This window comes from Perca fluviatilis, chromosome 7 (genome assembly GCF_010015445.1).
Source record: "Perca fluviatilis chromosome 7, GENO_Pfluv_1.0, whole genome shotgun sequence".
Classification (NCBI taxonomy): Eukaryota; Metazoa; Chordata; class Actinopteri; order Perciformes; family Percidae; genus Perca; species Perca fluviatilis.
The window spans coordinates 14,776,929-14,804,632 of NC_053118.1; the positions used below are offsets into that span (position 1 = coordinate 14,776,929).

Consider the following 27,704-nt stretch of genomic DNA (forward strand, 5'->3'; position numbering starts at 1 on the left):
AAGACATTATGATTTCTTATTTTGTGCATCTACAGTAAGCGCTCAACCCCCCCGTCTTTCTCAGATTGACCGCATGGAGCAATTCTTTGTGGCTGAGGGTCTTCCACACCTCATGTTCTACTATCAGAACACTGAGCCAATAGAAGCAGGTAATGTGAAAGTCACACCATGAATAAAATATGTGGACTATATCTAATCAAGTCACATCAAGTTGAGGTGCTGTCCCTGTTTGAATCAATCTATGTGGGCAACAGCAATCACAGCAGTATTGTTTGCAGGTCTCCAAAATCACATTTCAATTAAAATGCAAATTCCCCAGTATCAGGATTATAGTAGGAAATCAAGCTAGTTGTGATGTGTGTTGTTTCCATGTTTCTGCAGCCTCTGCACCCTCCCAGCTTGTTGCCCAGCAGCCTGGTCGCAGCAAGACGTCTAAAGTGTTTGTGACAGACGGGAGGGATGTGGCGCTGACCGGAGTGTGTGTCTTCTTCACCAGAGCCAACACTTCTAAGATAATCACCTCTGAGAACATACACAGAGTGAGTCACTTTGTACCGTTTTGGAAATGGAAGCATGTAGGGTGGAGATTTTTTTTTACTGTGGGGGCCTTCTGTTCTGTAGTTAACTTGAATGACAAATCCAAACAGAGCGATTCTTTTAATGTAACAGAAGATGAAAGTTTCTAAAGACAAAAGAACATTTGATTTTGCTTGGCAGTGATTTCTCTTTGAGCCCATTCGTGTGATAAATGGTTCCCCAAGACAGAGTCTTTTCATCCAGAGCTAGCGAGACAATAGGGGGACAGTAGCCCTCTGATGCAACGGGCAGTTCTGGCTATTGATTCTTGCTGACCACCTGCTATCAGAAGCAAAGCTAATCACCACCACTGATAAATGGGCATGTTTGCTACAAGACTCTCGCAGCAAGAAGGGAAAGAAGGACAACTTTGATGTGTGTGTATATGTGTGTGAGAGATAGAGCTTGCGTGTACAGGCCCCACTATTTGAGTATACTATCGGCCATGCAAGAGAGCAGTGTAAAAAATTATTACTGTATTTATAAAAAATGATTTAAATAAAATAACATAACATAATAGCTACATAAGCAGATACAAATAGATACATAAATTAACTAAATTCAAGAGTTGCGGTGAGAAATTTAATGATCAGGTATTGTGGTTGGGCGTCACCTCACACTTTTGCAAGGTTTTACAAATTGTACGTTACTGGCACATGAAGTGGGGTGTACCCATGTGTGAGGTACCACACTCATGCTATCACAGATGCAGGATTACAGTCATATCCTTAAAGTTTTTAATTCAGTAAAATGTTGCATTTTCTTGCAATGACGTTTGGACATTTGTGCACTTTTGTCTCTTTCTAGGATGTACATTTTAATATGTTGGACACAACAGAGGTGGGTCTGTTAAAAAGTGTGGAGCAGTTGCTCTCTGAGATCTTCATCCCCACGCTGAGTAAGATGAACCATGGCTGGGGGGAGCTGGCCAGTCCCCAGGCCCAGGCTGTCAAACAGGACTTCATATCATCACTGGAAAACTTTGTGTCTATTTTGGCTGGAGCACAGGAGAGCCTGCAAGAAAAGGTAAGAAACAGACTCAACAATAATACATTTGATTGTTAATGTGTAAGTTGAATTCAGAACAGCTATAAAATACCCAATTAAGAAACACCTGTGACTTCATTCAACAGCTAATTTAAATATGTGTGCACTAACCAGATATCACAGCCATGCCAGTACTTGGGAACTTAAATGTTGCTTAGCAAAAACACCAAACAATACATAATTATTTGGATTGATATGGACAAATAAAGGCTGTTTGAACACAGTGTCTTCATTTAAATACATTTTATGGAGACACTTGAATGAGCACACACAGGCACATCCAAATAAATTCTAGACACCACAGCAAAAATAAACCATGTCATGGCTCGCCTCCAGGTTACCCTAAAAGAGTGTGACACATTTGACCTGCGGGTGCTGAAAGGCCCATCAGACTACATGGCAGCAGCCAACAGCACAGAGACCACAGAAAAGATAGAGGCCTGCATGAAAGTCTGGATCAAACAGATAGAACAGGTGAGATGTGTTTGGTAACAGGTAAGATGTTATCCTCAAACTTATCGCATCAATTATTTATCCTTGAACTTGCTGTAATGTTGTACTCCTCTTATGTTTTGCAGAGTAGCTTTTGGCCAGATTTTGAAACATAATTTATTCTGAGGTCCAAGTTTGCTTGAAATGTCTTTAAATGTGCTTTGTATCACATCAAGCAGAAAAGGCTATGTGTAAGACAAATACTTCCCTATATATGTGGTAAATATTACATGTGCCAAAAGCAACAAATGCTTAAAATGCATGTTCATGTTCAAATTTTAGCAGTTCAAGTTCAATGAATAGCTTGAAATGGTACAAAGGTAAGTGGTGAACTGCCTGAGGTTAAAAAAAAAACAATTTTGCTACCAATTTCCACAGATGTTCCAACTTGTCTGGATTACTTACAAGCCCCTCTGTTTGTATAAAAGTATTGTTGGAACACACTGTGGTACCATACCCTCGTGAGCATTATTTGAACAGTATTGTACTGCAGAAAGTAGTGTGTTGCAATAAAAATGTACAATGGAAGAGAGACAGACCATCATAACACTTAAGAATGTTGGTCTTTCCTACAGAGAAATTGCAAAGAAAGTCAAGGTGTCAGTGAGTACAGTATTCTTCACCATCAAAAGGCACTTAGAAACTGGGGGAAACTCTGACAGGAAGAGATCTGGCAGACCCAAAGCCACAACAGAATCAGAAGACAAGTTTCTGAGAGTCAACAGCTTGCGTGATAGGCGGCTCACAGGACAACAGCTTCAAGCACAGCTTAATAGTGGTCGTACTAAGCAAGTCTCAGTTTCAACTGTAAAGAGAAGACTTCGAGCTGCAAGTTTGATAGGTTGAGTTGCAGCAAGAAAGCCATTGCTAAGACGTCAGAATAAGAAAAAGAGGCTTTCCTGGGCCAAGAAACACTGCCAATGGACTACTGAAGACTAGAAGAAGGGACTATGGACTTTAAATCTTGATTTAGCAGGATTTTTCTATGCCGTCGAGTAGGCGAAAGGATGGTTCCTCGGTGTGTGACATCAACTGTAAAACATGGAGGGGGAAGCGTGATGGTCTGGGGCTGTTTTGCTGGATCCAGGGTCGTGATTTGTACAGAGTGAAAGGCACCCTGAACCAAAACGGCTACCACAGCATTTTGCAGCGCCATGCAGTACCCTCTGGTATGCACCTAGTTGGTCAGGGGTTCATCCTACAGCAGTAGTGGCCAGCACAGTCACCAGACTTAAACCCCATTGAGCTGGTTTGGGATGAACTGGACAGAAAAGTGAAAGCAAAGCAACCTACAAGTGCCACACATTTATGGGAACTTCTGCAACAGAGTTGGGAAGAACTTTCTGAAGAATATTTGATTTCCATTGTAGAAAGAATGCCACGAGTGTGTTCAGCTGTTATATCTGCCAAAGGGGGCTACTTTGATGAGTCAAAAATTTAGAATACATTTTGGTTTATAAATTGATTCCATGATTTCTTTTTTAACTTCAATTATTTATTTGTTCTATTCTTTCATTTCAGAGTACAATAAGACATTGAACTGCATGAATTTCAATAAAAACCTGGAAAAATTGGGGTGTTCTAAAACTTAACGTGTATGTTCTCCAGGTTCTAGCTGAGAGTGACCAGCTGAGAAAGGAGGCTGATGACCTTGGCCCTCGGGCTGAGCTGGACCACTGGAAGAAACGAATGTCCCGCTTCAATTACCTTCTGGACCAACTTAAGAGCCCTGATGTCAAGGCTGTACTGGGTGTGCTCTTGATGGCCAAATCTAAACTCATAAAGGTCAGACATTACTGTCACTCACGGCTAGGTTTAAGTGACTATATGTACCAGATGTACAAATGCTACTTAATACGACACTTAGCACATTCTGCCAACATTGTAATTTAATAAAAAACAAGGGTTTCTTTGTATAGTTGTGGCGGGAACTGGACACCAGGATCACTGATGCAGCTAACGAGGCCAAAGACAATGTCAAGTACCTCTACAGCCTGGAGAAGTTTTGTGACCCTCTGTACAACAGTGATCCTGTAAGAAAAAAAAACTTGAATCTCTTTAATCTCACTGTATCCATGTTGAAATGCCCTTAAGTTGTGGAAATGACATGTTACACAAATACTGTTCAACTGTCCATGTGTCCAAGTAATTAAGTTGTACAAACACTCACAAGCTATACATTTTGTTTCACCCCAGGTATCGATGGTGGATGCAATCCCAGGTCTGATCAATGCCATCAGGATGATTCACAGTATTTCTCGCTACTACAACACATCAGAAAAGATCACATCGCTTTTTGTCAAGGTAGGGGTGGCTGCTATTCAGCACAATGCAACAATGATGAAGTGGATTCCATTGAAGTAACAATTGGATTCAGCAAAGCTGGCAGCCTACAGTCTGGATATTGTCTTCATTTCATCCCCGAGATCTGTATAATTTTCACGTTTTTATGGATAAATAAAATTAACCCTACTAAGGGCATTGCTACATTAAAGAGCTCATATTTAGCTTTTTGGCTTTTTCCCTTTCCTTTATTGTGTTATATATCTTTTTTGTGCATGTAATATAGGTTTACAAAGAGAAAAAGCCCAAAGTCCACCCCAAAGGAACTGCTCCAAACAGCTCTATTGTAGTCCAGCCTTTACTTCCGTGATAAACGGGCTTCACTTTGCAACACATGTTATAATGCTCGCCTAGCTGCTAGCGTGGCACGTCCTCATACTCTGTTTCTGACTGGCTAATAGTCCCTACCTAGGTACTGCACATGTCAGACTCCCAACAACGATTGAACAGAAGTGCGATGCCTCACTCTGTAGCTAAAACAGAGAGCTTAACACACAGGGTGAAAAGAGCAGTACAACAAAAATATGGTGTTTTCTGAAAATTAAACCATGTAAACCTATTCTGTTATAACCTCTAAATACAGTAATGATACTGAAAATGAGCATAATATGAGCACTTTAACATAGAGTGAAAAACAAGCATTATGAACAAAAAGGATTTGTAAAATTGACATTTCTAACATCCCAGAGCACAAATTACTGGCTCAATTTCTGAAAGATTAGATGTGAACATAATATAAATGTCAAAATGTTTCTTGGGCGATATTATTGCACTTTTGCACTTATTGCTTCTTTAACTTTTTGACATCCTTGCACATGATAATATGTGCACTAATATTGAGCTACTTCAGCTACATGTATAGTCTGAAGTTGTTTGGGTCGACAAATAATTCAAATGCATATCTTTATTTAACTATACCCATCAATACCTCCAGGTGACAAACCAGATGATCACAGCCTGCAAGGCCTACATCACAAATAATGGCTCTTATTCAATATGGGACCAGCCTCAGCAAGTTGTAGCTGACAAAATCAAAGCTGCCATTCACCTAAACCAGGTAATGCTTATTGGTAAAATATGGCATTTACAATGTCAATCATTTATCTCTCCTACTTTTTCTGTTTTTACATTCTCATCAAATGTGGTTTCTTTGCAGCACTGTGGAGCTGTGTGTATACATATATATATATATAGTAGTATAAAACACATTGTCAAACAATTGTTGCCACCTTGATATGGGAAATTAAAGTGACCGTGTGTTCCAGGAGTATCAGAGGTATTTCCATAAAACCAAGGAGAAGCTGGAACTGACTCCCTCAGAGAGACAGTTTGACTTCAGTGAGATGTACATTTTTGGGAAGTTTGACACGTTCCAGCGACGACTCAACAAGATCCTGGAAATGTTCAGCACCATTTCCACTTACTCTGCCCTGCAAGACTCTAAGATAGAAGGACTGGAGACCATGGCTACCAGGTTTCAAGTGGGTATATTGTTAGATCAGATTGTTGTCAAGACATTTGTAATGACACAGAGACACATTCCATTAACTGATCAAATCTAGCCAGTTGAACCTGTGTTTCTTCTGCCATTCATTGATGTTGGAAATGTGTCAGTGCATGGCAAATGTAAAGCAGATGATTAAGCAGAAATATGTCAAAGAAGCATTTTTATAAGCAGAGAAATTCAAGACATTTTTGTAATGGCAGTACAGCTCAGGAGACCACAGTATGGGTCCAAAGGTGAGTTTGCGTTTTGTTAATAAAGAGCTTCATACTGTACATTAGCTTGATCTTGCCACATTACTGTCTTTTTGCTTGGTTTCTTCTTACAGTATAACATTATAACACTTGAATGTCTTGAATTGCATCATGCTAATTATTGTTTAACTGTTTTTCCTAGAGAGTATATTGATGTGAGATGTCTGTTTGTTTCTGCTTCCTTGGATGTATAGACTGCAGACATGCAGGGAAAATGGGAGGTAATGTCTTACCGCAGTCATCAACTTTTAGTAGGCTAATGCATGGCCCATTTTCATAGTTGACAGCATGCAGTGGTAAAATGTCATGTCTATGAATTTTACCACTGTACATATCACTTAACAACAATATGACTAACTGCATGGAACATGAACAGAAAACCAACTCCAAAATGTGTTGTTCATTTATTTTCTTTAGCAATTGACTAGTCACTGTTTTGCATGTTGTCCAGTTTATTAGAATATTTGATGTATGAATGTATAGAAATATAACTTGTACATATATGTGTGCATGCCTGTGTGTTTGTGTGTGGCATAGGCTATTGTGCTGACCATGAAGAAGAAACATTACAGTTTCCTAGACCAAAGGAGAACTGACTTTGATGTTGACTATGAAGAATTCTGCAAAAGCACCTCTGAGCTTCATGTAAGTTTACTATTTCAGACACAAATAATTAGTTTGTTTCCTCTACAGTGTAGTACTGTACACTGTTAACAACAACTTTGATTAATGGGCCTTCAAATTTCAGTTATTACGACTGATTAGGCTCAGGTTAAAGTTGGATGGGACAATGCACATCTGTACATACCCACACTATGCTGTGAAAATTATTAGGCAATAAGTGAAAACACCTGTGACTTACGTTGTTACACATGGCCCAGGATGGATTTGTATTTAAAAATGTCCTACTCGACTGTCTCCTTTGTAATTATTACTTTGCCATTGGCCTTTGTTATTCCAGAATCAGCTGAAGAGTTTCATGGACAGCACCTTTGAAAAAATTCTCAATACGGAGAGAGCTCTAAATGTGCTGAAGAAATTTGAAAGGTAACCCATTTTTTTTAGCACTTGCTATCATCCAATGCATGGTCATCTAAACAATTATTTCTCAGTCTGGTGCTCAGCACAGAAAACTGCTAATTCTCTATTCTACCAGCTCATTACTAGTTAATTGCATTTGCATGGCTTCGCAGGTTTAAACGAGTACCTAATCAAATGGCTGAAATGAAAGGAAAAAAAACAGCAGCACTCTGAATGGGCCTTTCTCACTGTGGATATTTCATCTCATTAAACACAGGTGTAACTAATAACATAATCCCTGCATTCCAAAGGTTCTCCAGTTTAAGGGTCCTTTTTGTGCTGACTGGCTCACTGACATGATTTACTGGCACATCTAAAAAAAATGGTCCCAATGTTGTGTTATTATTAACACCTGGTTATCTGCTGCTATGAAGTCAAAATGTCATGAGATGACAAAGGTATTACCGAAGTAGTGTAATAGACCTTGACTTAAAAGAAGAGGAAGATGTAATTGCTGGAATACCCTATTACAGTTTATTCTACTCTCATCTAATTTATTTCATTCTTCTAATATTGGTTGTTTATTTTTGAATTTATTTTATTTTTGAACTCACTAAAAACAGACTGGGCATCCCAGACCTTGGCATTGATGAGATGTATCAGCGAATTCTGCAGAACTATGGTCGGGACATTGAAATGGTCTCGCGTATATACATGAAGCAGAAACTAGACCCCACCATTGGCCGGGACTTGCCCCCAGTGGCTGGCCGTACACTGTGGGCTCGGCAGCTGTCCAGCAGGATCCAGGGTCCCATGGATCTCTTTCAACAGGTAATTTTGTATGTCTGCCTCTATACAATGACATTTGGCTGGGCCTAGGTGTTGTTTGTTGTTGATTTACAGTAGAATTGTCAGTGCACTTTTCTTCTGGAGTTATACAGTACCATTCGATCCCTGTGTAGCATCCTGGTGTTCTTTCCACACCAGAGGCCAAGAGGATCATCAGGGACTTTAACAGGCTAGCAAGGGTCCTGTTGGAGTATGAAATACTATACCATCACAGTTGGATGCAAAAGGTAAAGGGATGATGCACATAAAATATGCATATTTATAGTCCAATGATCCTATACAGCATGCACATACACCTGAGTGTGTTTTCTCCCCTCTTATCCACACTCAATGCTTTCTTTCTTTTCCTTTCTTTTTACTCTTTTTCTCTGCTTCATTATCTCTCTTTCTTTTACCTCTCCTTTCTCACAACCCTCCCTAAACAACCCAACCCACGTTGATACCTCCTGCCCAGATGGAGGATGCCCGGGTCGGCCTGCAGGCCTCTCTCCTGGTCAGGTCTCCACAGACAGGGGAGCTGTTTGTGAACTTTGACCCTGAGATTCTGACCCAGATCAGGGAGGCAAACTGCATGACAAGGATGCATTTGGAGATCCCGCCATTCGCTGCTTTGTTGCAGCAGAAACAGGACACCCTGAAGAAGAACTACAATAAATTACAGGTGGATAGGAAATAAAGTTGTACACATCTGCAAATACATACAATTTAAAGAAGCAATATGAGGAGCCAAAGTTAAATGTGCATTTATGAAAAAGTATGAAAGCCGGTATTCCTTGTCATAATTATATTAGAAAGCCATATGTAATATAAAGGTACATACATTATATAAAAGTAGGTCATTCAAATTGTAGCCTACTTACAGCATTCTCCACTGATTAAATCAGTTCAATATTTTTCCCTTCCAGTTAATGTTGAGTGAGAACACCAGAGTGCGGACCAAGATTCAGAGTGCTTTTGAACAGCTGGCCATGCCACATGTAGCTAAGGTAAGATATGGTTATGATATAACCCAAGTTGCATTTTAAAAATATAGCCCATTTCCTGCATGCTATTTGTTTATTGGATATATATATATATATAGAATATAGAATATATTATTATATTATATATACATACATCTATGATTAATATTATTCTAATTAAAAGTAACTACCCAAGATCTAACTTGTAATTAATGATAACATTTGAAATTATTTCACAATTTATTGGCTCATAGCCTATTTTTGCTCTCTTTATTAATGAGTAGGCTGTATAGGCCTATTCAATGTCTAATAATTCTATCATTGTTTTAAGTAGCCTACAGAACATTAAAGGGATCTTATTAAAAACTACAGTCACAGTGATTTATAGTGAGTATAGAGATTTAATCCGCTACAGAGGCTAATGTCATTTTTAATTAGACTATTGCATGTCATGTGCTATTCACAAATTGTAATTCAGTTTGGAGCACAGGTGTGTGTAGCCAACCCCCCCGTCCAGGTGTTCCCAATTTCTGTTTGGTAAGGCCCCTATGGACCTCGGGTACTTACACAATCAATTCTCCGCACTTTCTGTGTGTGTAATGCTAATATGGAAACGTTTGCAGTTAGCCTAATGACAGCCATAACGTGCATAAGAAGAAGAAAATAACAACAACAACAGCAACAACAACAACAACAACACGAAAGAGACCAAGTTAATTTACTGCATTAACGTTCGGTACAGGTGAGCTTTCTAGCTAGGCTGTAGTATTGTCAACTAAACTCATGGATAGGCTGACATAGGCTATATTGTGTTACCTATAGCATGTTATTTATTTTTTACTGGAAAGAAACAGACCATTCAGAAGGGTCAGGGAATCACTGGATAATGCATTATTCATTTGTAATTAGAAAACGAAAAAACGGGCCGATGTTTTGCTTTAGCAACAATAACTTTATGCTAGCATGGCTCGCGCCTAACTACGATCCACCAAATGAATCCCGTTTGTACAGTATTTCCGTCCAAATAATAACGCGACTTTGTTGGTGGTAGTATGCTAACGGTGAAAAAAATCGGAGACTAAACTAACCTTTAGGGAACCATAAACTAACGTTCCCCAACGTTCCCTAAACGTTCTGTGTTAGTGGGGTAGTATGTAAAAGTAAAGCTGTTTTATCCCCCTGCAACAGTTAATAGCTTTATTGGTAAGACTTTATACTAAAGGTATGAATTATCATGAATTCCTGCATGACTTCATGCATGAAAAAGCATGAATTCATTCATGAACTATCAGTAAGGATTAATAGTAGCCTATCTCATGCATGACTTAATACAGGAAAAAATATGTTAATTTATGCATCAAAGGTATTTCAATCATCATGATTATTATGTGCGCCACAACTAAAATGAACAACTGTTGGAGAGAATGATGAGGTTTTGTCATTGCTTTTAAAAAAAGAAAATACAGGATGCAAAAGAAAAATAAATGTTTCAGGTTAAGAAATCATATTGTTTTTGACTTTTTTCTGTTTTTTCCCCTAGTGAAATAATTGTACCTCCTCAGGCTTGTTAAAATACTTTATTAAACAGCTTTGGTGGAGCTGCGTTTGTCTTCTTGGGACCCAAGTAGAAATATAAGTGGTAGCTTACATGATTATAAAGGAATAAATAAGACCTATTTTTTTTTTTTTTTACTAACATTTAACATGTGACTGGTGAATTTATGACAAAATGAGACTGACACATCCGCTACTGTACAAAGTGCATCATCATACATCGCTGACTTGACAGGTGGATGAGGCTATACAACCAGGTTTGACCTCCATCAACTGGACATCTCTGAACATAGACAAGTACCTTGGCCGCATCGACAAGGCTTTGGGTAAGCAACAAATCCAGCAATATCAATGACTCACATGCTGACACATAAGACATCCTGCAACTCGCTACTGGCAGCATCTGAAAATATTTGAATTGATTCCTTTTGTATTGCTGTTGGTCCGAGTGTTCTCATAAGTAACCTTCACATTCAGTATGCTGTCTCTCTCTATGCTCTACATTTTCTTTTTATCCTTTTATCTTTCACCACTCTCTTACCTTCTTCCAATGCTTGACAACTTCTTTTTCTCCTCCTCCTGTTGGTCTGTGTCGCTCTCTTTCTCTTGTCTCTCCAGTTGACCTGGAGCTGTTGATGGACAGGGTAAATGACTTGGTGGAGTTTAGGATAGATGCAGTACTGCAGGAGATGAGTGGATCCACACTGTGTGTTTTGCCAGAGGATGAGCCAGTCACCTGTGAGGAGTTTGTTCAGACTACCAGGGTAAATAAATGCAAAGTCTCTTTCAAATAAAACAACAATATTAGTCTGTAGCTATAGTTTTACTAAGCCCGCCTTCTAAATTATGCAACACCCCCAGCCCCCACCTCACTTGCTATAATTTGAAAAATGTTATGATTACATAAAAATTGAATTGCATGCAAAAGAGCTTTAATACACTTCTCAAATAATAGTTTTTATTCTCTGAAGGCATTCATTTAATTATTATCAATTACATAAATGGTACATTTTGTACAACATATGTTAATATGCCCTCCATCAAGGCTATTTCTATATATTTGTTGTGACACTGCTTGTGGATGAGCACAAAGTGGCTCATTAGTAGTCAAGGCCACATGTTATCAATCACGATGTATTGTTGTGATGAAATAGCTGCTAAGTTTATCAAAACAAAGTTATGTGAATGACTGACTGCTGACAAAGCAGTATATTGTATCATACAATGATATAAAGTACATGTTGACTCATGCAAATTCCGACCCATGTCATGGGATGTCCATTACTGTGTAGACATCGCTGATAGTTATTAAAGCTGACATTATTTGATTTTCTTTTGCCCGGATAACTTTATTATAGTTCAATATGTAGAGTTGAATTAGAGTGAATTAAAAATAAATGATGTAATTTTCTTGTCTTTATGCAGTGAATCAATCATGTGCCCTTGGTATCCAGAAAAAGAAATATATCCAAAGAGTATTATTGTCATTGAAGCTGCCCTGGTTTAATCCTAAAACTAATGTTATGCTGCAGTGCACTACCACTTATATGACATATTTTATATATATATATATATATATATATATATATATATATATATATATATATATACACATATTTGTATAGGACCTGTGCATAAGACAAGCCCAGAGTCTCCACACTAAGAGCTCACTGGTGGAGGAGGCTGCTAATGAACTGATCAACATGCTGCTGGAGTTTGACCACAACCAGAGAGAGGAGGTGGAGAAGATAGAGGAAGAAAGCTGCGCTGAGAGCAAGACTATAGACCACATTGACAGTGAAGGTATACTAACATTTTCCTTTTGAGATCAAATAGAATGGGAAATGAAAAGGTGCAATGGAACTTACTAGAAGAAATAAGGTTAATGACAAATCTCGCACAGATGCATGAAATAATAGAAAGGGCAACACTAATAAGGCCACAATTTGTTATAACTTTATTAGTTCAACTTTAATTGACGTCTGAATTGGCAATCTGAAACCCATATACTGATAAAACAGAGTTACTGTTATATATTTGTATTTGCTATGTTAGAGCTGTAGCTAAAGTGGTCGATGTTCACCATAAATGTGCCACTTCTTGCATCTCAGGTGAAGATGAAGGCCGCTCAGAGGGCCGTCTCTTCTCGAGAAACACCTTGCTCCCTCCTGCAAGCGTTGGCCCTTCCTCTCCCTTGGTGAGGAGGAGGAAGAAGAGGGACCTGATGGAAGTGATGGAGGAGGAAGCCCAGGAGCTGCTCTCCTACTTTAACCACCGCCACGTGGATGCTTTGCTCAGATTGACACGCAACACCCTGGAGATGCTACGCAAGCGTATCCACGCCTCCTCGCTCATGAATTTCTTGGGTGGGTCTTGCGTACTGTAACCATTTAGCTGCTCTCAGTATTTGGCCATATCTTAATATAAAATTATTTCAAAAATATTTTTTATGTAAAACCTACATTTTTGTTTTTATTTAATCATGACCAGGAGCGATTCTAGGATCAGACCTTTAAGGGGGCTCAGCCCCTAATGAGAATGTGACACGGATACAGTGCCATGCAAAAAAAAAACTGCTAAATCGGTAATTTCATTAGCCGATAATCTCTGAACTAGCTACTGAACAACAACAATGTCAGCTAATGTTTTTAACTAAACCTGACACTTTATAAGTCACAGTAATAACGACCAATTTGACACAATGTTCTAACATTCAGCAATTTGAGTTACTTACGTTTCAATTTGGGTTCTAATCTGAGCCATGAAATTACCAATTTCTTCTCTGGGGACTACCAACGTTAAACTTCACAACAGCACTCCTGCTCTCCCTCTGACAGATTAGATAGAACGAGACTCAGCCAAAGGCGGGAGTCTGGCACAACCACCTCCGATTGGCCAACACTATGTTTCTGTTGACCCTTTCCTTGATTGGCTTACAGGTTCATAGCATTGGTTACAGCGACACAAGATATTACACCTGTTTTAAGCCCTTTGAACCTGTAATTGTTTGTCCTCTGTCACTAACAGACAAGTTTGCAAACTCTAACTTGAAGCACTAAAATTGATTTTAGTGTCAAGTTTGATATATATATATATTTTTTTTTATTATAATTTTTAGGGGGGCTGAGATTAAATTGAGTTTGAGCCCCCCTAAAAAAGGGTCTAAGATCGCCAATGATCATGACTTGTGACACAAGCATTTTTGGAAGGCACAAAAGTATCAAATAATAAAACAATTATCCTTCTTCTGTTGGAAGCAAGTATTAGGTACCATGAGTTCTGACTTGAGAGGTTGATTGTTGCCCGTTCTGTCCACTGAGTTCATAAAATGTCCATCTTTGGACATCACCACACCGTGTCAGAGCTTCTCTTCTTTCCCCGTGTAGCTGAGAGTGACTCACCAAGTCGTGGTAAAAGCAGCGGTCAGCAGGCAATCTTTAGAGTCAATGTGACCCTCTCCATCCCTAACATCACCATGGTCCCAGCTCTGGAGGAGGTCCAACAGGCTCTAAACCGGGCTGTAGAGTGTGTGGTCAGTGTCAGCAAAGGAGTCAGCCAGTGGAGCAAGGAAAGGATCTCCAAGGTGGGTTTAACCGAGCAATCATTTGTGAAAAGTAATGGAGTTATACATCTGAAGAACCTTTGAATTGAAAGAATTGCTCTCTAGTCTACCACAAAAGCCCTGAAGTCTTCCCTTATGTCCGTTTCCCCTTTGCAGAGAAAAATGAATGAAAGACGGATGGCGGCTCTGAAACGGGACAGTTCTGAGAGTGAATCAGAGGATGGAGCAACAACATACAGAAGCCTGGCTGGTATGAGAGGACATGAGACCTTACCTTACTTATCCTCAGCAGTTCAACAACTCAACACTGACTTCAAAGAGATTTATCCATATTATTTCCAACATGCAGACCAGAACATTTATTATTAGCTACTGCACCACAGTCACTTGATAATCAAATCTCCTTATTTTACAGCTCAGCACAGCAAAGCCACAACTGACTAGGATCAGATAGAGACGTGTTGATGGAAATGACATGAATATGTCAGTGGTTTTGGAAGGAAGACATTTAAACAAACATTTAAAAATTTTATTTGAGTAGAGCACTCACATTGCACCCCTGCTATCATGGAGGTAAAGATGTGAAACATGATAATGGATGACAAAGCAGGGTAATTGATTTGCTTATTTGAATTAAAAAGTTGGATATGAATAGGTTCTATATAGTTTATATAAAAACTTTTCCAGGAAACCCTTCAATGAAAACCCCAAAAGTTAAAGTGTTTATGGTTTAGGTAACATGATATTTAAGGCAACCACTGACACAAGAAACAGGCATTTTATGTTTGAGGAATCATTCGCCAGTGTCCACACCTGTAACTTATAACTCAACCTCATCATCAACACTTGTTAAAACTCGCTAAACAATCCTTTATTGATGTATAATTATAAATGAAGGATTCCAAGCAAAACCCAAGTTGTTTATGAGGGGTGTAATGATACATTGATATGGATCGATATATAGATTCAATGATCAATGATCCAATATCAATGATGCAAAGTGAAAATATACATATCATCGCCTTTATTTGGAAATTCTGACTTTATATTTGTTGTTTTTATTAAATAGAATAGTTTGTGTTCATTTAAATTACTGGAAGAGGTCAGTAATAAATCAAGTCAAATCATATTTTAGTTGCTTTTTAGAGTTGATATAAATGAAACTGATTTTGTTCAAAGGGCTTATGATATTGTCTCATATCCATCGCAGGCCCCTGAATTGAATCAAATCGAAATTGCATTGTAGCAGACTTTGTGATATCAGCAAATATCACATTGCCGTCCAAAAGATCAATTTAGTATTGTATTGTGATAAAACTCTTTAAAAATGTTTCGATCCATAACCCCCCACCCCCCCTCCCCTTCCCCCCCGTACATTCACAACAACTGTCCTCTAAACCTTTACTTTTTCAGAGGGCAGCACCTCAGATATTTCAGCATCTGTAATCCAGGCTATCCCATTCCAAGCTAGAAACTACTACAAGAGTGTGTCTGAGAACAAGGAGATAGTCAAACTAGTGTCTGTTCTCAGCACCGCCATCAGCTCCACCAAAAAGGTATGTGTATATAATTGGCCTAACCTGTACAGAACAAGGAGAAACAAATTAAAGATGCATACATCAGAATCTAAACTGTACTGTCCATCTATTGTTTTTTTAAATATCTTTGATATATTTTTTATATGTCACTGTCATTTCTTACATAACTCCTGTTTTATAGGAAGTGATGACTGCTCTGGACCGTTTTAGCCGTTACCATCACATCTGGAGAAAGGACCGTGAAGACACCATGCGAAAGTACGATAAACAAAATGTCTGACTGATATTATCATCTGACTCTACAACTGAGAACTAACAGTTTTATTTACTATGCATCAAGTAACTGCCAGTGAAAACAGCTTTATGTCAACGCTATTTGATTTTTTGTTTTTTTTACAGATTCATCCAGGGCAGTCCCTTGCTATCAGAGTTTGAGAGCCAAATTATTTTCTATCGAGATCTGGAGCTGGAAATAAACTCTGAACCAGAGTACATCACTGTAGGAGCTTTGGCTCTATTCACAGGTTAGATTAAGTTGCAATATTTTGCTGGAATTGTAACTAGCTGTCCATTGGTACTAACAGCACATTGAAAATGTCTTCATTATGGATAAGGCGTCTGAAAAGAACTTTATACAAACACGAAATATAAAATTGACCTTTAGCCAATTCATCACTGATCTCTGCATGCTCACATGTATTTCTTTGTACCAGCGGACCTGAAGATGTCCCTCACTGCTGAAACCAAGAACTGGATGGTGGACTACGGACTGTACTGTAACAAGAAATATCGCTCAGACATGGAGCAGATCTTTGCTTTTGTTGATGAAGCAGGAAAGAAACTGAATAGGCAGATCAAAGACCTGGATGACATTCGCATCGCCATGGCAGCACTCAAGGAGATCCGAGAGCACCAAATATCTATTGATTTTCAAGTTGGTCCCACAGAGGTAAACACAGCATTAGGTCTTTCATACAGCATGGTAGTTGCTGACCCCCTTTCCAGACACACAATTGGAGTAGGACTAGATGTTTTCAGTAGTGTACATGAGAGCATTTCAGCAGTGTTCGAGTGTTTCAGGAGTGTATAGTGAATGGGTTACAATAGCAAATTGTATACATGAACAGAAAGCATTTGCATAATGTTTATGAACGCATTTAGGACTTCTGTATCAAAAAGCTCAAAGGCAGTGCAGAGGAAGTGCAGGAATTGAAACTCTTACATGTTTTATGTCAATGTTTGATTCATTTGACAAAGTTATTTGTATATATTTGCCAATATTTGTAGATGTCAGGTGAAAGTTTTTTTCATCCTCACAGGAGTCTTATGCCATGCTTCATAAATATGAACTGTCAGTGGCAAAAGAGGAGGCCGATAAGGTGGATACGCTGCGTTACACATGGGAGAAGCTGCTGTCCCGGAGCACAGAGATACAGAATGAGCTTGTTGCCCTGCAGCCCAACTTCAGAGGAGAGCTGATCAGCAATGTGGAGACCTTCCTGGAAGACTGTCAACACTTTTACCAGGATTATGACAAGGTAAAAGAAAAAAGAGACAAAAAATGCAAGATGCATATGCATGTCTGTACAGACAAAGGCTCAGACAGCCCTCACCACCAACGCCTGTATAATGTTAACTTCCCTTCAAGGATCAAGGATTTAATTGAAATTAAATTTGGGCTAACACAATTAATACAGTATATAAAACTACAGTATGCAATCCTAATCTGGATTATTAAATAACAAATTTACAAGTTGCTGCCAGTAAAAATGGTTAATGCATGTAGGGTCTGAGCTGCAAAGTCCACATACACACTATGGTTCAACTGATCAGTACACAGTATAACAAACATCTGCACATTAATTAAACAAAACCTGCATTCTGAAACAAAGAGAGAGAGAGACAGAAAAAAGCACTGCTGCACTGGTGGTGGTAACTTTGTGATTAATGTATTAGTATTATAATTATTAGAGTGTTTATATTTGCAAATACAAACCTTTAGAAATCGCTACAGAGCTGTTAAAGCTGACTGACAGCTGATCCAGCTATGCCATTGTCATCGGAAAATTACGTTTAATTTTCCTACAAACGTGTTTCCTTGATTTCTCTCTCCTCACAACTTTTCCTTGCATCTCTCCTCGCTTCTTCAGTGAAAAGGACGAAGATGCATGAGGGAAACGTTGATAGATTTAAGAGATTAAGATTAAAGAATTGGGATGTACCCATAGACTTACTTTTTCCTCTCTGCTTCAGGATGGCCCCATGGTGGTAGGGCTAGCTCCTCAGGATGCCAGTGATAGACTCATCATGTTCCAGGTTTGTTTCTGACGATTTGAGCTGGGCATGATAACTGTGCTTGCTTTTTTCACTGTGTGTAAAATGAATACATGGGGAATCAAATATATTATACTGCAAATGTAAAATGGCTGAAAAATATGACAGCTAAATTAGGTACATTTATATGATTTTTATTTCAAGTACTGTACTGATTTGGGATATTTTTTTGCCATTCCTTTTTTCTTTAGAATCGATTTGACAACCTGTTCAGGAAGTACATCACTTATACAGGTGGAGAGGAGCTGTTTGGACTTCCTGTTACCCAGCATCCCCAGCTGTTGGAGATAAGGAAGCAGCTGGCTCTGCTGCAGAAGTTGTATGGCCTTTACAACAATGTCATCGAAACAGTCAATGGCTACTATGATATCCTCTGGGCTGACATCCACATTGAAAAGATCAATAATGAGCTACTGGACTTTCAGACGAGGTTAGACAGTGTTTTTTTTTTTAATATTAATCTTCATACTAAATTTAAAGTTTCCCAGTCGGTAAACATGGATGTAAACAATGCTGGAATTAAAATATAAAAAAAAAAAAAGTCTTTATGAGGAAAGAAATGCACTAGACTCTTTTGTTAGATCTCAAGGATACACACACTGTGTTTTAGTGCGTAACACTAAATGTAAAAATAACTTTAGTTTGTTTATAAGAAAGCACCACAGGGTCGCTTTAAGTAAATTAAACTGATCAGTATTTAACGATAGTTACGTATTGTAACTCCAGATTCTATGAGTATAGGCATAGCCCTCTAAGAGCTGTTGCTATTTGGTTTATCCCTCGCTCATGCGCAGTTGTGAAGATTTCTTCTGCGCCCTTGTGCTTTGCATGGGCCTCTCTTACATCCGCATTTACTGCATATTACAGCTGCGAGACCAGAGATCTGCTCCCAACATCAGCATTTTTCTTCAGCCAATGTTAGTGAAGCAGGTGGCATGGATCTATGCCTATACTCATAGAATCTGGAGTTACATTACGTAACTATCGTTCTATTTAGATATAGAGCTGTTGCTATTGGGTTGACACCAAAAATCCACAAGCAGATAGCATAGACTAGCTCCTCTTCCTTCTCACACTGTACAGGCTTTTTTATGTTACAAAATTATATTGTTTGCTTAAAAACCTGATAGGCTCCATGACTGGCCTGCTTAACGTTGTGAGGCCCTGCCGCATGGATTCTGAAGGTGCTCCATGATTAAGATTAAAATCATTAATGATGCAAAGCACATTCCTCATGGGCACTCTGGTGTAGGAGGATGGAGACATGGCATACCAGATCTAATAGCGCATCACATGCCGTTAAGTGCGGATAAGACCGAGTGAATCATGCAGACACATCGCGCAATGAAAGCGGATGAAAAAAGGCACGGAGATGCCCAAGATGCCCTTGCGCAGATGTCAGCCACTGTCATACCTCTGAGGAGGGCCGTGGGTACTGATAACGCTCTCGTGGAGTGTGCCCAGATGCCACTTCCTTTACACTAAAAGCGTGGGTGGTAACCTCACACAGCCGGTGAGACAGCTGCTGTTTCGAAAGAGCCACGTGAGTGTTATATAGTGAACGAACAGCTGCTCAGCCTGATGTTAGGTTGATAGTTGATAGTTAGGCTGTAAAGTAGCCGCGGTCCCATCCTCTCTAATAGAAAAGCAGGATGGTGAGACCGACAGCGTGCATAAGTCACTCACTCTCCTTGCCGACGTCAAGGCTATGAAGAGCACTGTTGTCAGGAATAACATTCTGAGAGAGATTTGTGCCAGAGGCTCAAAAGGGGAACCCCCGAGCCCGGAGCACTGGGATTAAATCCCATTAAGGTGCTAGAGAACGCAACAGGTTTCTATCGTCTGATCCCCTTCAACCACCGCTTCACTAAGGGATGCAGAAAACCATCTCTTCTCCACAGTCCTTGTGGAACGACGAAAAAGGCTGCAACATACGCTTTAGAAAAAACTTAGCCAAATCATTATCCAGCAGTGTCTGAAGGTAGGTTAACACGAGAGGCAGAGGACACGAGGTGGTGTCTGAGCCTTTCACCACACACCAGCGCTGGAAAGCGGACCGCCGTCAAGCGTAACACACTGAATGAATAAGGCCGCTAGTCGTTCTGTGACTTAAGATCTGTGTATTCACATACAGCATATTGGCTCACACAGTGGGCTCTGCTGTAACAGATCAACATACCCGATTTAACCACAGGGTGTAGCTGTTGCCTAAGTAGTGCAACGAGATACCCTAACCTCTCCAAGCGCTCCCGTTCAGCGACCAGGGCAACAGCTGTTGGCTTTTCACTGCGGGGTGGGAGATCGCACAGTCCAGCTGCGACAGTGCGTCCCTGTGCCATGATGAAGTCCCCCCCGAGTCAGGAACCATGGTGCACTTCTGTGTTCTAGTGCCACTAGAATGGCAGCCAGGCTCTCTTCCTGAATGCAAGCCAGGAGACAAGGAGTCAGGGGGGACAGGGGGAAAAGCGAAAACAGTCTCACGCCTTCATAGAGAACCACAGTGCACACTGTGCATTCTCTCATGAGGCGAACAGATCTACTTTCGCCCTTCCAACATGTTCCACAGCATCTGACCAAGAGTGAGTTTATGTCCACACCAGATGAACTACCGCCTGTGAGAGGATCGGCGAACCCTTTCGCCAGTTTATAGCAAATTCAAGGTTTGTAGATATTGCACAGCCTCCACTGTGTGGAGTGCAGCTCTCTCCTGGGAGGGTGTCATAATGATTAGGTTGTCTAACAGAACCCTGATCCCCCTCTATATAATGGCTGAAAAAAACACCTTGATACATAAGGATGGTGTACAATGGGCCAGAGAGTAGCCTAATGGCAACCGGTCCATTGAACTCCCAGGAAGGAGAAGCACAGGAATTTTCTGTGTTTGGGGATGACCGGAATGTGAACGTGCCCTAAGGGCAATGGAAGTGAACCAATCGCCGGGTCAGTGAAGCGGACATGGACCTGGTCCTGGGGAGATGGCGTGTGGGCTTCCGTCGGCTGAAAAAAGTGGCCTTCAGAAGCAGGATGGAGGCCAGGCTCCGTTTCCGTGTCGCCTTGGACCCTGATGAATGCTGCATAGCGGGACACTGGTACCACCCGTCTCCTGGGTTCGGAGAATGCTGACTCAGCATTCACACAGGTCGAGAACAAAACATTAGCGGTGGGCAGGGAGCCCGCCTGATGCGGAGGAGAAAGCCACTGATGCGGTGGTCCCCTTCTGGGACGGAGACCGCCGCAGTGGCGGGGCTCCGTAATCCTCTTCTGTTTCGAGCTCCAGTTCTCCCAATGGGGAGGAGGGAGAGCCGGTGCCGGCTAGAGAACCATCTCTGGGGGGATCCAAGTCAGTGGGACTCTTGCCCACCAAAGAGATCCGGGATGTCTGGGTGTCGCTGCTGGTGGTATCCTTACCTTACCTGACTGTCCGTCCGGCTGCCATCGTCTGCCGCTTCAGTTCCTCCGTCGGTAAGCGGGTGCAGAACTGCTGGCGGGGTACACAGGCGGACACCGCTGTTCTTCAAAGTCTTCAAACTGCTTGTCGCTGAAGAAAAATAGGGAGCAGATCTCTGGGCTCACAGCTGTAAGAGAGAGAGAGAGAGGCCCGTGCAGGGCACAAGGGCACGAAATAAATCTTCTACGAAATAGAACTGTTTTACCCAAGTTGTGCTGACCTGAGCTAAATTGGAAGTAAAAGGGACAGTGAGACACTCCAGGAAATATCATGCTTCCTCTACTGAACTGGAACGAGCAAAACCAGACTAAATAGAACTCAGTCGATAAGGTGTTTTACCGATTTAAACTGAAAAAGTGGCTTTCGCACATAGCAATGAGGCCAGCTAATTGACCACCAAATTCGAAGACTACCATATGAATTTTTCCTGGCCTGATACAAAGTAATTTCCCTGGAATTGTCTGATAAAATGTTTTTTCATGAAGCACTGCATACATGCTTCAAAGGATTTCAATTTCACTATTTCCATCCACTATATCTTTGAACTCTCTCCTCTACAATGGTTCATTTATTGTGCATGTGTCGAAGGGAAATTGAAAAGGAAAGAGGTTCGGAAAATACAAGTTAAAGGCATTTCCCCTAGATGAGAACATTGTTTTTAATATGTCTCCACTTTTGTTTTCTCCAGGGTGAAACTAGTTAAAGTTGTAAGCAGTTAGCAGTCACAAGGGAAGTATGTGCTGACGTTACAGATGAAGAAGACAGGACGACTCCTTCCTCTGGCAGAAAAGCTGTCTATCAGTTTTAGAAGTGTTACTTTGGTCTGGGTACACTGTGCAACTGTGCTAGCGCATGTGTGTCTCAAAAGGACACACATATACAGCTTTTGGACTGTGTTTGGTGCAGAATTAATCTTTAGTGAGTATTAGCCATGGGTTTGTTGATAATTGCATACTTTAACTACCAGGTGTCGCAAGCTGCCTCGTGCTCTAAAGGAGTGGCAGGCTTTCATGGACCTGAAGAAAACAATTGATGAATTCAGTGAGTGCTGCCCCCTGCTGGAACTCATGACTAACAAGGCTATGATGAGTCGCCACTGGAAGAGAATTACTGAGGTCAGTGAAACAAGGCCACCAACATACCACTGCAGTTACCAGTCATCATCAACACCTACTATTAAACCTATGTAATAACTATAATGTCAATAATAATAATAGCTGTTGTCTTGACATTTGGAATGAATAGACACTTGTTTCCATACTTTGACCAACAAATATCTGGTTTGTGCTAAGGTGACTGGGCATGGCTTTGAGGTGGAAAGTGATACATTCAAGCTACGCAACATTATGGAGGCTCCTCTGCTCAAGTATAAAGAGGAGATTGAGGTAAGAATGAATAGTAGCCTACCAATGCAGGCCAAGCAAAAGTTTTATATAGCAAAAAGTGACTAATGCAAAGAAAATATATAATTTTAGGCACTGTCCTCAATGTTCTTTTCAGTTGTATTTGATACAATGTAATGCATGAGATTAATATACAGTTTAAAAGAGTTGCAATATGCCTTAATATCATTCTCACAATGCATTTAGCATTAATCGTGGCACCCAATAGATGTTTTTAAGCTCTAGCATCATTTTCATACATTCCATTAAATCAGCTGTTGACACTAAAAATGTTTCTCTGATCATCAAAATCTAGAAGACCTCTTTATGGAGAGCTTGGTTTGTATTTTTGGTTTATTTAGTCAAAGTATTTTGAGCTTTAAAATGTTGTTGACAATAATGGTGAGGATGTAATGGAAAAAAGGATGTTTAGTGATATTATCAATATTGATGTTAATGATGATTATGTTAATACAATGTATAAAATACTTACATAATTCCTTAATTCCCTTGCTGATTGAATTTTGTTGTACTCATCACTTACGTTTAATCCCAATAAAAAAACTCAAATCCTCAAGTAGCCTGGCTGGTATACTGAAACATGTTTATATATTTATATTTATTTTGCCGATTGCATTTGTATTGCTACTGTTAAAACACATTTGGGGTGATTTTATACAGGATATCTGTATCAGTGCGGTAAAAGAGCGGGATATTGAGCAGAAGCTGAAGCAGGTGATCGCTGAGTGGGACAACAAGATTTTTACGTTTGCCAACTTTAAAACCCGTGGAGAACTGCTACTAAGAGGAGACAGCACATCAGAGATCATTACCAGCATGGAGGACAGCCTGATGATGTTGGGGTCTCTAATGAGCAACAGGTATGTTCATGTTGATTTTCATAATTATCAGTATTAGGATTTGGATGAGTGCCATTAAATTAAAATGCATCCAAACACTTTCTGTGGGGCACTTGTTCTGCCCCTACGGGCATGGGAATTTATTTGGCTGATATTGTACAAGCTGTCACTGTGTGTGCTTGGTATAATGTAAGGCTTATATGCATGTAACTTATTTCTCAGGTACAACACCCCATTTAAAGCCCAGATTCAGAAGTGGGTTCAGAATCTTTCCAACACCACTGATATTATAGAAAACTGGATGACCGTCCAGAACCTCTGGATCTACCTGGAGGCTGTGTTTGTGGGTGGAGACATTGCTAAACAGCTGCCTAAGGTAAATTAGGTCACAGTGAATAAGTTATATTTACTGTACTGTATATTTTTTGCACAAACAAAAATACAACTCCTAATAATCCAATGAATATTTGACTGAACCTTTTTAGGAAGCAAAGCGTTTCTCTAACATTGACAAATCATGGGTGAAAATCATGATGCGAGCCCACGAGATGCCCAATGTAGTACAGTCATGTGTTGGAGATGAGACTATGGGACAGCTGCTTCCTCACCTCCTCGAACAGCTGGAGATCTGCCAGAAGTCACTTACAGGGTGGGTACAAAGGACTAATATCTTAATCAGCTCACACCTTAAAACTATATGGAGTTTTGAGGTGTGACTAGTTCAAAACATTCAAAGTGAGGAGAGAGTACTGCACTTTGTTACTGTTATAATACGAAAATATTTATTTTCAGTTTTTTGCTGCCAACTGTACCACTGTAAATGTGTCTGTTTTTTTGTGTTTTTGAACACAAGGTGCTTGATGACTATTGCAGGTAACATTTTATTTTTTTTATCATGCTGTCAAACAGCTATTTGGAGAAGAAGCGTCTGCTGTTTCCTCGTTTCTTCTTTGTCTCTGACCCTGCCCTGCTGGAAATCCTGGGCCAGGCCTCTGACTCCCACACCATACAGGCTCACCTCCTCAACGTCTTCGACAACATCAAATGTGTCCGATTCCATGACAAGGTACATTTCTCATGCAGCCCCTTAGAGTGTTTTTATTGTTTCTTTACACAACTGGCCTTCTAATAGGTCAGTGTCTAAAACCAATTGCATCTTTTAAACCCTCTGACATGAGATTTTTTGCACAGCTGAAAAGTATGGGGGAAAAAAATTATTGCAACAAACAGGGTAAAATACATAGGACATACATTTGATCAACTAATTTAAAAATAGTGTAGAATGGGAGAATGTTGTCATGTTCTTTTCCTTACCTCACAAGTGAAATAGGATACAAAATATGTGATTCTAATCAATAAAACATGCCATCTTTCTCAGATATATGACCGTATTCTGGCTGTATCTTCACGGGAAGGGGAGACTGTGGAGCTGGATCGTCCTGTCACAGCAGAGGGGAATGTAGAGGTTTGGCTCAATGCTTTGCTTAAGGAATCTCAGAGGTCTTTGCACCTGGTGATCCGACAGGCTGCCCTGACCATCCAGGACTCTGGCTTTCAGCTCATCGACTTCCTCAACTCCTTTCCTGCTCAGGTAGATCATCGCTGGATTCAAAGAACTCATCCACATAGTTCAAAACATGGGCCATAACATTACTCTCTGTGATTGTCAGCCAAAGAATATGTACTGAGCAGAAAACATGACATTGATGATACATGACATTATATAAACTAGAGCAGAATTATGAATTTGGCAAATTCATTTCTGCATAAGATATCTGTGATGAACATCAATCTTTTGTGCTTAGGACTTTATTTGATTTCTGAGATGTTCTCAGCTTTACTTTTGTATTCTGGGAAGTAATAAAGGTCTTTTAATAAAATGTCTTTGTCCTTGATCTAGGTGGGCTTGCTAGGTATTCAGATGATATGGACAAGGGACTCTGAGGAGGCTCTGACCAATGCTCGATATGATCGCCGCATCATGACCAAAACCAACCAGCTCTTCCTGGATCTGCTCAACACACTGATTGACATGACCACAAGAGACCTAGGGGCTGTGGAGAGGACCAAGTACGAGACTCTCATTACCATCCATGTCCACCAGAGGGACATATTTGATGACCTGGTGAGTATTTTGTTGATCATATAGTAGTACTTAACTTTAAGTTTGATGGCACACTATACTAATGTCATTGGACCATACAAACAAGCCCTTTAACATGTCTGTTCAAGTTAATCTATTCAGAATATCCTGCTCATGGTAGCTATTCTTTTGTAAAACTGCATTGGATATTGGGATTACCCGAGGGTTGGGGTGTCAGAATAACAAATGGTGTCCACTGCAAAGAGTCAATGCTATCTGACAATTGTCTTCAAAGCGTCTTCATTGGCATCCAAGTGATCTTTAGACCTAGAGAAAGGAAGTCTCCCCTCAAGGCACAAACCTTGCCTTGCTGGTCTACAAGCTGAATAGAACACGTGTAGTAACTTTATTTCAATGTGTTTTTTTTTGTTGTTTTTTTTTAATCCCCTCATACCTGTATCAATTTATTCTCCTCTTGCTCGCTCTCTCCCACACATTTTGCCCTTGTCCTGCCCTTGTTTCCAAACATCTTTTTTTTGTCTTCTTCACCTAACTTCCCTCCTATAACTCATAACTGTTGACACTCTTCTATCCCATCCTCTTTTCTCTCCGTATGCCTTTTATCTCTTTGTATTTCATCCCTCGACTCATTACCTTCCTTATTCTGTTGCCTCATTTCTTTGTACTCCATATACTCATTTTACCCATCTGCTTGGCATAATTCTTTCCTGCCATTCTTCTCCCTTCTCCTTTACCTTCCTTTCACCTCATTTTCATCTCATAATTTCTCACCTCTTTCATCCTCCCCTTACCTTCTTCTCCCTTTCTTTCCACCTTTTTAATGTAACCTTCCTATCACTTAATGCCATACTGCCCTTCCACCCCTCCTTTTCCTCTTTCTTCCTCCTTTTATCTTTCACCTCACATCACCTCCTGAATGGTGCCCTTCGATTTCTTATTCTTCACTTGCCATCTTCTCTCTCCATCCTTTAACTTGCTTCCCTTCTCTCTCCATGCCTCTTATATTATTTTCTCTTTGTCCCTCCTCCATACTCTTATCATTTCTCCCTCCAGTGCCGGCTCCATGTCAAAAGCCCCAACGACTTTGAGTGGCTGAAGCAGTGTCGTTTCTACTTCAATGAGGACTCAGACAAGATGATCATCAACATCACAGACGTGGGCTTTGTCTACCAGAATGAATTCCTGGGCTGCACTGAAAGGCTTGTCATTACGCCACTGACTGACAGGTAGAGGGCCATCCATGATCCATGAACACAGTTCATGGCTGACTAATGACTGGACTTGAGAGAGATAGAGAGAGAGAGAGAGAGAGAGAGATGGAATTGGGAAGAGAAGGAGGAGGAGTAGGCACTCTCCACTATGGTCATCACCTCTGTCACTGACAGAAGATATGACTGACCATGAGAGAGGAAGAGAATCAGACAGTGGGAGGTAGGCAGAATACCACCAACAGCCAGTGTCAGACTAACAGAGACCGAGAGGCAAATATGAGAAGAGACAGAGAGAAAAAAAGATTAGAGATGGGGAGAAAGAGATGAGAGGAGACAGCTGCAGGGACAGGGCTACCAGCAAACAGCAGCTCTCCACAGAAGTGGCACGCTGGCCTTATGGCCGAAGGCACCAAGACAGCCTAGATTTTCTCACTACCTTCTTTCCCTGCAACACTATCTGATTCCTTTTCTTCGCTAGTATGAGCTGTGCTGCTTTCTTTTCAATCATTTACTGTCTTTACTCTTCCAAACTGGATGCAGTGACAGAGAGGATGAATGACAGAAAATGTGAAAGACACAATGAATAAAGGTGGAAGTAGTATCATGAACATAAAAACAAAAGCTGCAGATTGTTTTTTTCAAGTGCAGTTTTATGCCAGCTACT

General features: G+C 40.3%; 1 protein-coding gene and 1 long non-coding RNA gene across 4 annotated transcripts in view; one reads left to right on the forward strand and one right to left on the reverse strand.

Annotated features, from left to right (window-relative positions):
* dnah5 (dynein, axonemal, heavy chain 5) overlaps positions 1 to 27,704 on the forward strand; it is a 111,744-nt gene that overhangs the window by 14,559 nt on the left and 69,481 nt on the right. The window contains exons 3-40 of one of the 3 annotated variants that reach the window (XM_039806393.1): positions 65 to 149; positions 382 to 539; positions 1,384 to 1,602; positions 1,960 to 2,097; positions 3,724 to 3,900; positions 4,035 to 4,148; positions 4,312 to 4,419; positions 5,393 to 5,515; positions 5,724 to 5,939; positions 6,411 to 6,437; positions 6,754 to 6,861; positions 7,178 to 7,263; positions 7,860 to 8,067; positions 8,199 to 8,312; positions 8,540 to 8,746; positions 8,991 to 9,071; positions 10,837 to 10,927; positions 11,220 to 11,365; positions 12,227 to 12,404; positions 12,713 to 12,967; positions 13,988 to 14,184; positions 14,320 to 14,413; positions 15,577 to 15,719; positions 15,883 to 15,959; positions 16,101 to 16,225; positions 16,415 to 16,650; positions 17,021 to 17,239; positions 17,955 to 18,017; positions 18,227 to 18,465; positions 22,451 to 22,598; positions 22,776 to 22,868; positions 23,547 to 23,746; positions 23,948 to 24,101; positions 24,211 to 24,374; positions 24,635 to 24,791; positions 25,104 to 25,316; positions 25,626 to 25,850; positions 26,883 to 27,055. In XM_039806393.1, the coding sequence (XP_039662327.1) occupies positions 65 to 149; positions 382 to 539; positions 1,384 to 1,602; positions 1,960 to 2,097; positions 3,724 to 3,900; positions 4,035 to 4,148; positions 4,312 to 4,419; positions 5,393 to 5,515; positions 5,724 to 5,939; positions 6,411 to 6,437; positions 6,754 to 6,861; positions 7,178 to 7,263; positions 7,860 to 8,067; positions 8,199 to 8,312; positions 8,540 to 8,746; positions 8,991 to 9,071; positions 10,837 to 10,927; positions 11,220 to 11,365; positions 12,227 to 12,404; positions 12,713 to 12,967; positions 13,988 to 14,184; positions 14,320 to 14,413; positions 15,577 to 15,719; positions 15,883 to 15,959; positions 16,101 to 16,225; positions 16,415 to 16,650; positions 17,021 to 17,239; positions 17,955 to 18,017; positions 18,227 to 18,465; positions 22,451 to 22,598; positions 22,776 to 22,868; positions 23,547 to 23,746; positions 23,948 to 24,101; positions 24,211 to 24,374; positions 24,635 to 24,791; positions 25,104 to 25,316; positions 25,626 to 25,850; positions 26,883 to 27,055 (5,759 nt within the window). Of the gene's footprint in view, positions 1 to 64; positions 150 to 381; positions 540 to 1,383; positions 1,603 to 1,959; positions 2,098 to 3,723; positions 3,901 to 4,034; positions 4,149 to 4,311; positions 4,420 to 5,392; positions 5,516 to 5,723; positions 5,940 to 6,410; positions 6,438 to 6,753; positions 6,862 to 7,177; positions 7,264 to 7,859; positions 8,068 to 8,198; positions 8,313 to 8,539; positions 8,747 to 8,990; positions 9,072 to 9,615; positions 9,790 to 10,836; positions 10,928 to 11,219; positions 11,366 to 12,226; positions 12,405 to 12,712; positions 12,968 to 13,987; positions 14,185 to 14,319; positions 14,414 to 15,576; positions 15,720 to 15,882; positions 15,960 to 16,100; positions 16,226 to 16,414; positions 16,651 to 17,020; positions 17,240 to 17,954; positions 18,018 to 18,226; positions 18,466 to 22,450; positions 22,599 to 22,775; positions 22,869 to 23,546; positions 23,747 to 23,947; positions 24,102 to 24,210; positions 24,375 to 24,634; positions 24,792 to 25,103; positions 25,317 to 25,625; positions 25,851 to 26,882; positions 27,056 to 27,704 lie in introns of those variants that run through there. The other 2 variants (XM_039806394.1, XM_039806395.1) reach the window with 2 other exon arrangements.
* Positions 8,640 to 13,362, reverse strand: LOC120562597. The gene is made up of 3 exons (XR_005639795.1): positions 13,336 to 13,362; positions 11,143 to 11,337; positions 8,640 to 8,719 (listed from the first exon to the last, which is right to left on the reverse strand). It is a non-coding gene; the product is annotated as an uncharacterized LOC120562597 (long non-coding RNA).